This window comes from Spinacia oleracea, chromosome 6, assembly GCF_020520425.1.
Source record: "Spinacia oleracea cultivar Varoflay chromosome 6, BTI_SOV_V1, whole genome shotgun sequence".
Lineage (NCBI taxonomy): Eukaryota > Viridiplantae > Streptophyta > Magnoliopsida > Caryophyllales > Amaranthaceae > Spinacia > Spinacia oleracea.
In genome coordinates, this window is record NC_079492.1 from 92,210,383 (window position 1) to 92,223,550 (window position 13,168).

The 13,168-nt window shown below is 35.5% G+C and overlaps 1 protein-coding gene across 1 annotated transcript; it reads right to left on the reverse strand.

Moving 5' to 3' along the window:
- Nucleotides 1–10,952: 10,952 nt before the first annotated feature.
- Nucleotides 10,953–11,761, reverse strand: LOC130463367 (uncharacterized). Its single transcript, XM_056832476.1, has 3 exons — nt 11,412–11,761; nt 11,190–11,322; nt 10,953–11,015 (listed from the first exon to the last, which is right to left on the reverse strand). Exons 1-3 carry the CDS (start codon nt 11,759–11,761, stop codon nt 10,953–10,955), a joined length of 546 nt encoding a protein of 181 aa, XP_056688454.1.
- Between the last annotated feature and the right edge of the window lie 1,407 nt (nt 11,762–13,168).

Below are 13,168 nucleotides of genomic sequence, written 5' to 3' on the forward strand. Positions count from 1 at the left end.
TAATTTCCTCGCCTCCTCACCTCTCACCGGTGGTTCCCTGCTCGAAAAACCCCCGCATAAGGTATTCCCTGCTCGAAAAAACAACCGGCAAAGTGATTCCCTACTCGGAAAACTAAGCTTCTTTGCTCGGCCGGTTCGCGAACCCTGTTCTCCGTTAATCCTCGCCGCGGCAAGTAACTTTCTTCCCTGTCCCTTTTTATTTCCGTTTTCAAAATTAGGGTTTGTTCATTTTTCATTTTTGCAGAGAAAGCAAAAGAAATTGTGGGCTGACAAGATTAGGAGAAAATACATGCGTTTATCTCGGGTGGGTTATGATTTCTTTTGTTTTAAATGATGAAATTTTGCAAATTCTTGAATCTTGATCTTCGTATGTAATTTAAGCAGAGATATGTCAATTAATTTGATTTTCTTGATGAGAAAAATATTGTAATAATCCCTGATTAAGGAAATGTAATTTTGTTCATGCTAGAAAAATTCACTCAAAGATGAATGTTGAACATCCGACTACCGTAAAAGTGATGTGAAATCGAATGTTTCTGGTGGTTTCATCTTGGTTAGTACCTCAAATCATGTTTTAGGCTCTTTCATTAGGCAAATGTGAAAAACTATTCCCTCCATTCTTGAATGTCAGTCCTTTTTTGAATCTAAAGCAATCTAATTTAAGTAATTTCATGTTTTAGGCCTTTTCATTAGGCAAATGTGACAAACTATATATTATTCTGATGAAATTAATATGCTTATTTTGAGGTGTTTTCTTACTTGGTTCATTTGGTGGAGTCACAGAGACTTCCTCCGCCCTTTTGTAGGGCGCATATACCAGTAAAAAACCGTACTGTTATGATACTCGAGACAGATACTAGAGAACAATACGAAGCCAATTATCTGCCTCAATATCGTGAACTCAGTGGTGGGTGGAAAAGGTTTGCCATGGTTCTGAAATTGGAAGGAGATACTGTTGTTTTCCAACTGGTTGAACCTGCCAAATTTAAGGTAGTTTTTGATAAAACTTTATTATCTTTAGTTTGCATTTATTTTCTTCTTGGTCTTGCACATTGAAGTGTTCTTTAATACTAGTATATGTTATTGTTCATGGACTGACTGATATGGGGATAAGGGTAAATGTTAGGATTCTGCTTTACTTCAGGGGAATTCAATTGATCAAGCTTATATTTTGAAATCAGCCATACTTTGATACGTTAAAACAAAAATTGATATGTTTCTGCTAGGCCAAGCTTACTATTATCTGTCATTTTTTATTCCTTGCAGAATTCCAGTTATGGTCATCTAATAGTTCTATTCCACTTTCAAGTAATTATATGAATACAAATGATTCCGTGCAGTGGGTTATAGATGTGGATGTTAGCATATTGTTGTTAAGGGGTAGACTGAAGCTTGAAAATAGTGGCCAAACAATCCAGCGCAGCTTTTATTCTTAACTTTGAGTGAATATGTATTCCTAACTTAAGCGTAACTGACAACATCGAGGGTTGTTGATTGAGCGAAAAGTCTTTTCAATTCCTAATTTTTATCCGTCCCAAACACATGTCTTAGCATAACCATCTGAACCACCTTTCAGCTAGCTGCACTTTGATTTAGGGTTTGAGGTATTGTCTTAAGCCTTTCCAAAGTTTCAGCTTTCATAATACTAGTCCTTTAGTTTGGCTAGTATTATTATTTTCAGTTTTTCAAGGTCTTGTAGTGATCACTGATTCACTGCAAACTAGATATTGATTATTTATACACTGTATTAGATGAACTGCAGTTTCATGTTCGAGAGGGGTTCAAATCACTCTCTGATCAGTGGTTCCACACTTCCAACTCTCCTATGTAGTACTTATGCAATATATGCCGAGAAGCTACCTCCAGGATAGGTCTTTCTAGTAGTATGTTACAATGGTGTATTGGTGACTGGAATTTTTAAAATTATAATTGCTTCCACTAGAGCATTGATAGTCCTAGGAAACTACGTTGAGCAGCTTGGTATTGTGCGTACCGTAGAGACCCAGATGAATACAACGTTTCCTGGTATCTAGAAATCACTTTCTCTTGGGTTTAGATACTTGTGCCGCTGTCTCCTTTATTCTCTGATAAATTGACGGGTTATTTCCTTTGAGAGACTTGAGTTTTAGACCCTCATCCCCTGTAACTAAAAGCTGAAATGAGTCCAGTTTTGAGATTGAAAAATGCGCTTGACTATGTAAGAGATGCAGATGCTGGAGCAAGTCTTTTTTGGAAAGAGTATAACTGGTGTTCAGTGTAAGTTGGAGAAGAACCAGAGTGATGGCCAGGGACTCAGTTACAAGCCAAGACCAGAATTTGTCTTGCGGACTCTTGCCTTTATGGGTTTTGTTTGAGATGAGAGGAGGGTGGACATACTAATTTCAATCTATTTACGCACATTTAAGGCTCATGCCACAAACTTTTATGTTAAAAGGAATTTTATGGATAAAACCGTTCCACTGTTTTTTTTCCTGTTGAAGTTAAAAAAAATCAGACAACTGTTATTTTGATATTCCTCTGTACTCTAGTTCTGTTGTGATAAATTCACTTCTCCAACTCTTTGTTTGTGTAAATGCAGTCTGACATATCTTCCTGTGCCTCTACTTACTATGTGATCTATTCTATCTTCTTGTATCTGTCCACAGTCTACCTCTTTTAGAATCAAATTACTAAACTAGTTGAAGTTGAGGATAAACGCTGCTAATGAAGCTGAGGCAGCTTGCCAGCGGCGTCTCTCTGTTGTCGAGGCTGAAATAGCTGATTTAAGAGCCAAATTGGATACTACTGAAAGGTTTGGACTTGGTTGAGTTTACTTCAGGACTTGGTTTTTTTGTGCTTTTGGATCCACTTTTAAATACTAGGAGCTAGGCAATTGTTTTATAGAGGTATGGTAGGCAAGCACTTTTCGTAAAGGTATTCCATTGTATGTTTATTTTGTTTGAAGAAAGGGTTTTATATCAGTGAACTGAACTTGTATGCTCTTGCTGGGCAGGGAAAACTGACCCAGACAACTACACCCCAGTCATAATGCCATCAGCGTCTCACCCCCCCCTCCCCGCCCACCCCACCCCCCACACCCACACACACACACATGTAGATTTGGTCCAACTCATCATCCACTTCTTACTCGAACCACTTCTATTTGCTTTATTTGAGTCACTTCTTCCACAAAGCTTTTGAATTCCCAACATTGAATCATTAGTTGACAAGTGATCGTTGCGAGGATTAGAAGCTTCGATAGACATTGTGTACTTTATAGTAGTTTTTAACAATGTTAACTAACTTGGGTATAGGTGTTAGGTATCCGTATATGTTTTCTGTGGCTCATTGGTTTGGATTTATCACTACTTAGGGTGGAGTTGTGGGAACATGATATTTTATTCAAGAATTAAGTATTTATAAAGAGTTATAACAACCTGTAAGTCTGTAACTTATTTTATTCAGAAAATAGGACCCAAATTTCAATCTTATAAACAGGTTTGCTCTCAAATGTTTTGTGAAGCTGTTGAGATCCACATATATGAATATCCCTTAAACCTAAGAAGTGACAGGGAGAGAGGGATCACCCTCTCAATGGTTGTTTGAATAACATATTCGCTCCATGTATGTAGATCACCAAATTAATGTATTAACTTCTATGCAGCATGGAAGGCAAGCATTCGTTTCTGTGCCTAGCACTTTTCCTGTGCCTAGAGAAGAACTGATGTTTTGATGATTGTAAGAGGGGCAAGGAGAAGCTTGTTTGTGATGCTGCTCAAGTACTACTCAAGTACTGCTTTAAGATGATCTATGTTTCTGAAATGACGCACTGCTAAATAAAGGTTTTTCTTCTTAACTATACCACTTCAAAGCACTATTTCTAATGCTTTCGTGTCCTGTTTCTCTTATTGAGTTGTTCAAATGAAGGCGAGATTTCTTTTCAGAGTTTCTGATTCAAGAACATTCTAGCTCTTATTCTCAAACACCTAATACAGCTTAAGATTTAGAAATGTTTCACGATAATACATTTGAGCGTAATAGAAGTATCAACATAATTAAGAGACTATATTCTAAAATAGATAGTTGCTCTTATGTCTCCTGTGTCCGTACTGCTCATAAGCACTATTTATAGAAGAACAAAAAAGTGAAAAACAATATGAAGCTATTAAAGTGAAGTACATAACTCAAACATATGAGCTAATTAAGTTTCCAACACTCATTCCAATCTATCTATGCACTTTTAAGGCTCATTAGGCTTTTGTAGGTCATATTTAGGCTAAAATGACATTTTCGCTCCCAACTTTGAAATAACGAACCTAAAAACTCATGTCAAACTTTAATACAAGATTCATATGATTAGTTTTAACTTTCCAAGACTTAATCCAATCTATTTATGCACATTCGAGACTTCTTTGGCCGTTATAGGTCATATTTAGGCTAAAATGACATTTTCAATCCCAACTTTGAACTAACGAACTTAAGAACTAATTTCAAACTTATTACATGATTCATATGATTATTTTTAACTTTTCAAGACTCAATCTGATCTATTTATGCACATTTAAGACTTGTTTGGTCGTTATAGGTCATATTTAGGCTAAAATGAGACATTTTCGCTCCTAACCTTGAACTAAAGAACCTAAAGACTCATTTTAAACACTTTACATGATTAATATTCTTAGTTTTAAGTTTCCAAGACTCCTTCCAATCTATTTACGCACATTTAAGGCTCATTGGGTCGTTATAGGTCATATTTAGACTAAAATGACATTTTCGTTCCCAACTTTGAACTAAAGAACCTAAGGACTTATTTCAAACTTATTACATGATTAATATGCTTAGTTTTAAAGTTTTCAATACTCATTCCAATCTATTTATGCACATTTAAGGCTCGTTGGGTCGTTATAGGTCATACTTAGACTAAAATGACATTTAATCTAATGCTCCCATCAATTTTTTGTTTTTGAAGGTCTATATATACTACGAGGAATGCGCCTTATGGTAGTGAGGAAATTGATGTGGTTCGTGAGCAATGGGCTAAGTTTTTTATCAGCAAGTATTTATTATTGGCCTAAGCGCGTTTGATCGAGTTGGCTTAGATGTTATAGAACAATCTTTTATATTAAAATGTATGTGTGTGTTGAAATTGGAACGTACATATATTTAAATGTACTACATGCACTTTGTTTTGGGATATATAGTATACAAAACACCAGTTATTTTTTTATAATTGTTATACAGGTTGCGATATTATTATTGTTGTGACAGGTTTCTGTATTTGGTGCAAGGCACTCTAGGTATTCCTAGATAAGACTAAAATTTTTCCGCCAAAATTGCTTTGTTACAGCGTACATATATATGTGTACGCTGCAACAAGGGTGTAAAATTTGGCAAAATTCCTGACTTGTTGCAGCGTACAAATAGATGTACCCTGCAACAAGTGGGGTTTTTTGCAGCGTACACGAATTTGTACGCTGCAACAAGTCTAGATTTTGGGCAAAATTTTGACACTTGTTGCAGCGTACATGCATATGTACGCTGTAAAAAAGTACTTTTCGCACCGAACATTGTACGCTGCAACAAGTTCAGACTTGTTGCAGCCCCCCCAGTTGCAGCATACGATGTACGCTGCAACAGGGGTCTAAAAGCCCGCTGCAATAAGGGTTTTTTCTACTAGTGGGTCATTCCTAATTTAGAAGTGTACCAACTAATCTGGGACGGACGGAAAAGGAAAGTGTAACAACTAATTTGGGACGGAGGGAGTATTTTGAAAAATAAACGAAAAATAACTTGTAATAATAAAATACAGTAGTCTTACTTCAGGAACATTGACGGAGTTTCCATTTCAGTCTGCCACTCAACGGCAGTCGGAGTTTTAAACTCGGATTCTTCAGTTCTAATGCTTGGAGACATTGGGTTTCCATCTTCAACTCCTTTGTTTAAATCTTCCATATCTGATCTCACACTTTCAGGCTCTCTGTGTATTACAGAAAAAAGAAAAGAACATGTGAGAAGGAACAATAGAACACTATGAGTAGACTTAAAGAACAAAAGTGTAATGAAAAAAAACATATAAGTAATATTAAAAGTAGGAAGATATTAAACTAAAGATAGAAAAGAACATAAAGAAATATATGAAAGTAACATTCTGAATAAAAGAAACAAAAGAAAATAATTGTATAAAGACACAGAATTATTAAAAAGAACAAATTAAACGAATAAAAGAAAAAAAAATTGTTTATAAAAGAACACTCTGAATAATAAAAGAAACAGTCACATATTTATTATACATGTGTATGTGAACTGTTTTAAAAGAACGCATACTCAGTTTTTTCTGTAGGTGGCTGTTGTTTGTCAGCATCATCTTTGTTGTCCCCAGAAATTGTCTCCAAATTAAGTTCAGTTAAAGTTTTGTTTGCCAAGATTTCTTCCAAATTCATTTCCTCTTCATAGTCGTGTGCCCGGGGAGGAGGATTTGAAGCGGAAGCCATTCCAAGCTTCAAAGTCAAATCACCAAACACATTAGGCTGGGAAGGCATATTCGGAGGTGTTAAAAATGGTGGCGAATCTAATGAAACATCCTCACATTCCTCTGTTTCCTTTCTTTCATTCCCACTGTGGCCTTTCGTACTGCTTCATCAAACAGTATTATGAAGTAGTCTGAGCTGAAAAATTATTTGTCTTGACTGAGGATTGAACCAATCTCCTCAGTATTCTTTCCTTCTTGCTCCTCTTGCGTAGACTTTCCCTTCTCAAAATTAACTGGAATATCAGTTCTAGAGCATTTTGACCACATTTTTTCCATATTGAATGGCAGACTTTTTTTGACATCAATAGTAGTGTCAAAGAACTTTCTAGACAACGACAATAAGTCATTGAACTTGTTCAGGACACTACTGAGTTCAGTAGTGGTTTTAGTGAATTCAGCATGGAATTCCTGTTTAACAATAACAAAAATAAAGAACATCATTTAAGGACTGAATGACTAAAAAGAACATTCGATTGAAAAAAAAGAACAAGGGGGGGTGTTGAAAGAACATGCATCAAGAGCTAAAATAACTTTCTTAAAGATCGAGAGAACATATTTAAAGAAATAAAAGAACATGTTTAAGTAACATGCTTAAACTTATAAAAGAACATGTTCAAGAATGCCTAGTTGCATGAAAGAAAGAACATCTTTAACGAAAAAAGAACATGCTTAAATAACATGAATAAATTAACAAAAGAACATGTTGAAGAATGTAAAGAACTACTTTTTGATAAAAAGAACATAAACACATAAAGAAAAAGAACATATTGAGGAAGCAAAAAAGAACATATTGAGGATGTAAAAGAACATTAGAACAAAAACGTTGAAAAAAATATGCAATTGTTGTGCTAAGTGTATTTAATTTTTCGGATTTGTCATGAAATACCCCTGAATTTTGGCGTAATTCACCAAATGCCCCTCGACTTTCAGAAATACATAAAATACCCCTATTTCAATACTTATTACACGAAATACCCTTATGACGTCATCAACACTAATTAACCCAATTAACCCACCCATTAACCCATTTTTTTCCCTAATTACTTTTTCGTTTCTCTCACCCCCTTCCTCTTCCCTTCCCTCCATGGAAGTTACTTTGCTGCTACTCTGCCCTTCGTCTTCGTCGAACCCGCAGCCCAGAAACGACCAAGTCACCTCCTCCAAACACAACCATTTCCAACCGATGTGCCTGCAATAACACCTGCAACAGCACTTTGTTTTCACGTTCGTTCGTGCTCTTTTGCGGAGGAGCAACTCAATGCAGTGGAGAGTGTGGTTTTCCGCAGCGGTGTGAAGCGGAGCGAAGCCGAAATCTCCGTCGACGTCGTTAACTGAAGGAACGACGGCGCCGCCGGTAATTTCGCCGCTAATCAGAACCTCTGTTGAGTTCACCGAGTCGAACTCATAGCAGAGGTGAAGGAGTTTCGACATCATCACTCGATTGAACGATTCCGACCATTTTTCTTCAATCCTCTGCATTTTCTACCAAAAAGAAATCCCACAAACTACCAAATCGTCCGAATTTAATTTTCTGCCAAAAAGTAATACCACAGACTACCAAATCGTCCGGCAAAAATGCTTGAAAATGCTTGAATTGAAAAAATAACTACAGCTCAAACATAAATTCAGAGAAATATGGAATGAATTAAGAGAAAATTGAAGAGATTCAGAGAAAAAATGAAACGGTGGCAAGGTGGTGGAGGAATCTGGGTTGCTTGATTCGTGAATCTGGGTTGCTTGATGTTTGAGGGGTATTTTAATAGCAGTGGTGGTGGTTGTTACGGTGGCAGGAGGAGGAGATAGAAGAAATGAAATGGTGGGCGTGGTGGGGAGGAATCTGCAATCTAGGTTGCTGATTTTTGAGGGGTTAATGGAAGAAGGAAGGGGAAGAGACCAGTGAGTTAATGGAAGAAGGAAGGGAGAGAGAAAAGAAAAAGAAATGGGTACGTGGGTTGGTGGGTTAATGGGTGGGTTGTTAGTGGGTGGGTTGATTAGGGGTGTTAATTAGGGATTAGGTACTTTAATTACACGTTAAGGGGTTGATTATGGGGTTGATGACGTCATTAAGTATATTTGGTGTATTTAGTTTTGAAATATGGGTATTTCATGTAATAAGTATTGAAACAGGGGTATTTTATGTATTTCTGAAAGTCGAGGGGCATTTGGTGAATTACGCCAAAATTCGGGGGTATTTCATGAAAAATCCGTTAATTTTTACCTCAATTGTAGAAGGGACTTTTGCTTCCTCACTGGGGTGTGCCTCTTGCTGTGGCATATCCTTGTCATCGCCAAGTTTAGTCACTGGTGCACCTTGATGTGCTCCAAGCACATCATTTATGAACCAGGGTTGTTGGTGTTGGTGTTGCTGTTGTTGTTCCTGTTGTTGTTGGTGTTGCTGTTGTTGTTGTTGTTGTGGTTGTTTCTCTTGGTGTTGTTGTTGTTGTTGTTGTTGTGGTTGTTGCAATGACTGTGGTTGTTGGTTTGCTGCTGGTTGTTGTGGTAGTTGAAGAAGAAGTCGTGGTGGTTGTTGTTGATTGAGTGCTTGTTGCTGTCTAAGCATCTCGATCTCGTCCCTGTACTGTTGCATCTCAGGTGGACCTTGAATTCGGTCAAGAATCACTCCATGTCCGAAGCCTGTAGCATTGTCATTGCGTACCCTGCTGCTTATCATATTTCTTGTCCAGCAAGAAATTAGGGGGAAGTTCCTTGGAGGGTACTCTTCCATGATCTGCACCCGATCGAAATAACATACCTAATTCAACAAAAACAGCATACTTTATTGTTAGTTAGATGAAAAAGGAAGATAAAAGTAATATATAAAAGAGGGAAATGCTAGCTTAATGATTGAAATTTACCATTAGAAATGGTAGTGGACCAACAAACCATCTACTACGGTCCACATTCCAGTACTTAGCTGCCCCGAGAAGGCTGGTGTAGGCATACTGACACCAATTCAGATTCCTCACTTGCTCCAAGTCAACAGTGCTTGCTAGGAATCTGAAGTTTGGCTTTTGAAACAGAAAAATATAAAAGAAAAGAACATTAATTATGTTTTTAATAGAATAAGAAAATAGAATATTCAAAAGAAAAGAAAGGAACATTAAAGTTAGAGAAAAGAACAATGAAAACGAGGAAAAGAACCTTGAATACAACTGAAAAGAACACAACTAAAATCCAAATAAAGGAAAGTACAACAATAGGACATTCAATGGAAAGAAAGGAATATCATACAGAGATAAAAGAACAGTGACAGACAAAGAAAGAACATGGAATTCAACTAACAAATAAAAGTATAATAAAAATATTAATGAGCCACAAAAGAACATAAAACGCAAACAAAAGAACATTAATTAGAAACAAAGGAATTTGATTTATACCGCTATATTGGTAGTGGATTTAATGCAGGTGTTAACTGCAACCACTAGGAAAGATCTTTTCCAGTTATCATCAACTAGAGTCTCATCTTTGATCAGTTTTTCAATCATTGTTTTCAATTTTGGGCATCCAGACCTCACTTTCCAGTACGCCAAAAATTCAGCAAAAACCCTCATGATTTATGGATCATGTTCATCAGTCCATTCCACCACCGGAGCTCCTCCAATAGGTATACCGTATACCAGGTATACATCCTCTATGGTAATATCAAGAGAAGATTTTCCTAGATTCAAGGTCCGGCCAGACGAGTTGAAATTCTTAACCAACTCGTACGGGAATGGATTTTCATTTTGTGGGATGTCAAGTTGCAGAAGAGATCCAAAGCCTAACTCCGTGATGGCTTGTTGTTTCTTACATCAGCTTCTTCATTAGATGCAATTCCTATCAAGAATCGCATCATCAATTGCAGAGTTTGCCTTAGATTCAGTTTCCTCTCTTCATCCTTTGGTTTGGCAACAACCAAAGCATTTTCTTTCTTAACATCCACATCCTCCATGATCTCATCACCAACAACAATTTGTTTACCTTTTGTACCTCTCTGGAAAAAAGAACAAACATAAAAGAACATTTGTCAGGCTGTAAAAGAACATTATAACGAATAAAAAGAACAAATAAATAGAGAAATTCATTGACCTTCTCAATTACTCTTTTCCCCTTCTTCATTTCAGGTTGACTTTCCTCTTCTTCTTCACCTTCTTCTTCATCTTCTTCGTCTTCATAAACTTCCCTCACAACTATCTGATTATTTTTTCTACCCCTCTGAATGAAAAAAGAACATAAATGATAGTGTAAAGAGCAACAGACAGGAAAAAAAAAAACATTCTTTATATAAAACACAGCAATTATCTTTATTATAAAAAAAGAAATAAAAAAAAGAACATTAGTCAGTGTGTAAAAGAACATCATAAGGAAGAAAAAGAACAAATAAATAGAGATATTCTTTTACCTTCTCAGCTACTCTTTTTCCCTTCTTCATTACAGGTGCACTTTCCTCTTCTTCTTCACCTTCTTATTCACCTTCTTCATCTTCATAATCAGACTGAACTGCTAACTGTTTTCTTTTGTCACCTATCTGAATGAAAAAAGAACATAAGTGTGGGTGTAAAGTACAACAAACAGAAAAAAAAAAAGAACATTTCTATATATAAAACATAATAATTATCCCTATTATAAAATAACATTTGAGGTAAATACAAATAGGGGAATTTGAAGTTTACCTTAGTTGCGATGGTCTTTTTTAAAGTACCTCCTCTCCCCTTCTTAGCAATTGGAGCAATTCGTACTTCAACTTCTTGAACTTTTCAGCAGGAAACAGGTTCTTCTTCCTGTGTGCATCATCCAATTCTTGCTTCACCTCTTTTTCCTTCAACATTTGACCTCTGATGACCAAAAGAAAAGAACATTAGTGGTAACCAAAAGAACATTAGAGAAAAATAAAAAGAACACCATTTTTTTATGATAAAGTTACCTTGTTCTTTTTCTGTTTGGTACTGTTTTCTTAGATTTCCCCTTTGATTTTTGAGGTTCCTCTCCAGGTTCTTGTCCATCTTTCTTTTTTTCATTTTCTAACACGACAACTGTTTCCGTGTTTGTTCCATCTGCTTCATCTTTCCTCTCAAGTTCTTCCTGCTCTTCAGGCACTCTTACCTCATCCTCATCCTCATCCTCATCCTTTTCAGGTTCTTCCTGCTTCTCACGATCTTTGATTGTATTTTTTTGTTCTTTATCTTCCTTTTCTTTCTCAACCATCTTTTTATGTTCTATCATTTTCAGCTTCTTTTCCTGTTCTATCAGTTTTCTTTGTAGTTCTTGCACCATCTTCTGTTACTCTTGCAATGCTTTCCTTTGTATGGAAAGACTATTATAAAAAAGAACACATTTTATGAAAAAAAAACAACTAAAAAATAAGTGCACAGTTCTCATCCTGCACACTTTTAGCAACACAGTTCTATTTTTTCAGATACTATATAAATAATGTTTGTCCTCCATAATCTCAATAATTCATCATTTCATAATTTTAGCAACACATTTTAGAGAGAGAAAGATGAGAGGTTTTATTTTCTCTCAACAGATGAGAGAATTTAAAACAGAGAAAGTGTGAAATGCGATTTCTACTTTGTTCTCTCTCCAACTTTTCGTTGTATCATTCTAGTTTTTTGAGAATAAGTAATCAATGAGAGGAACAAATAAAATTTTGATAATTTTCGTAGAAAAAAATCGGAGCAGAGCATGAAATTCAAGAGGATTGGGATCAATTTCTGAAGATTTATGTTGATGTTGTTGATCAAGGTACGCTTATATGTTCCTTTTCTTATGTTCTTTTTAATAAGTGTTCTTTTACTGTGTGCTAACACTTTTATGCTTGTCTTTTAAATATACATGGTTTGTTCTTTTAGTCGTTATAGGTTGTTCTTTTTATTCTTTAAAATACATTTAACAATAAGTAAAAAGAACACAATCTCATCAAATCTACACTGGTTGATCTTTTAACTCTTCACTGATTGTTCTTTTAATGCCTAGTGTTCTTTTAAGTCTAAATGGATTGTTCTTTTTACTCTAGATGGATTGTTCTTTTAAGTCAACGTTGATAGTTTTTTTAATTTTTATCGTTATTGTTCTTTTGAGTCTTCATTGGTCGTTCTTTTAATCTGCACGGATTGTTCTTTTAAGTTTTTATCAGACAGTTAAATAAAATACATTTTAAAAAAGAACATAAATCAAATTCATTAGATAAGAACAAAATTCAAGATCTAGTTGTAAGTTCATCAAATAGTAAGGCAAATGAAAAGAACATAGATCTGTGTTACGTCTATATTGATTATTTTTTAAATTTTAATAGCCACTGTTCTTTTGAGTCAACATTCATTGTTCTTTGAACTCTGTACCATTTTTCTTTTAAGTGTATGATTTCAGTGACTTAAAATACATTTTAAAAAAAACATAAATGTAGATCTACTTTTAAATTCGTCAAAAAATATAGCTGGTTTCGTTATTGTAATTAGAACATTAAGGCAAACCAAAAGAACAAACAGCAGATGTAAATGAACCTAGATCTCTGTTTAAAAATGAATAATCAACTTACTCGCTCTCTTCTTCTTCTTCTTCTTTTTCAGTTACTGAACTTTCTTTGTTGATAGTTTCCAACAAATCTGCATCAATTGTTGGTGTAATTTGTTTGTCCTTCCTCTTTTTGTTTCTAATATCCTTCAAAGTCGTCGTCAAAGG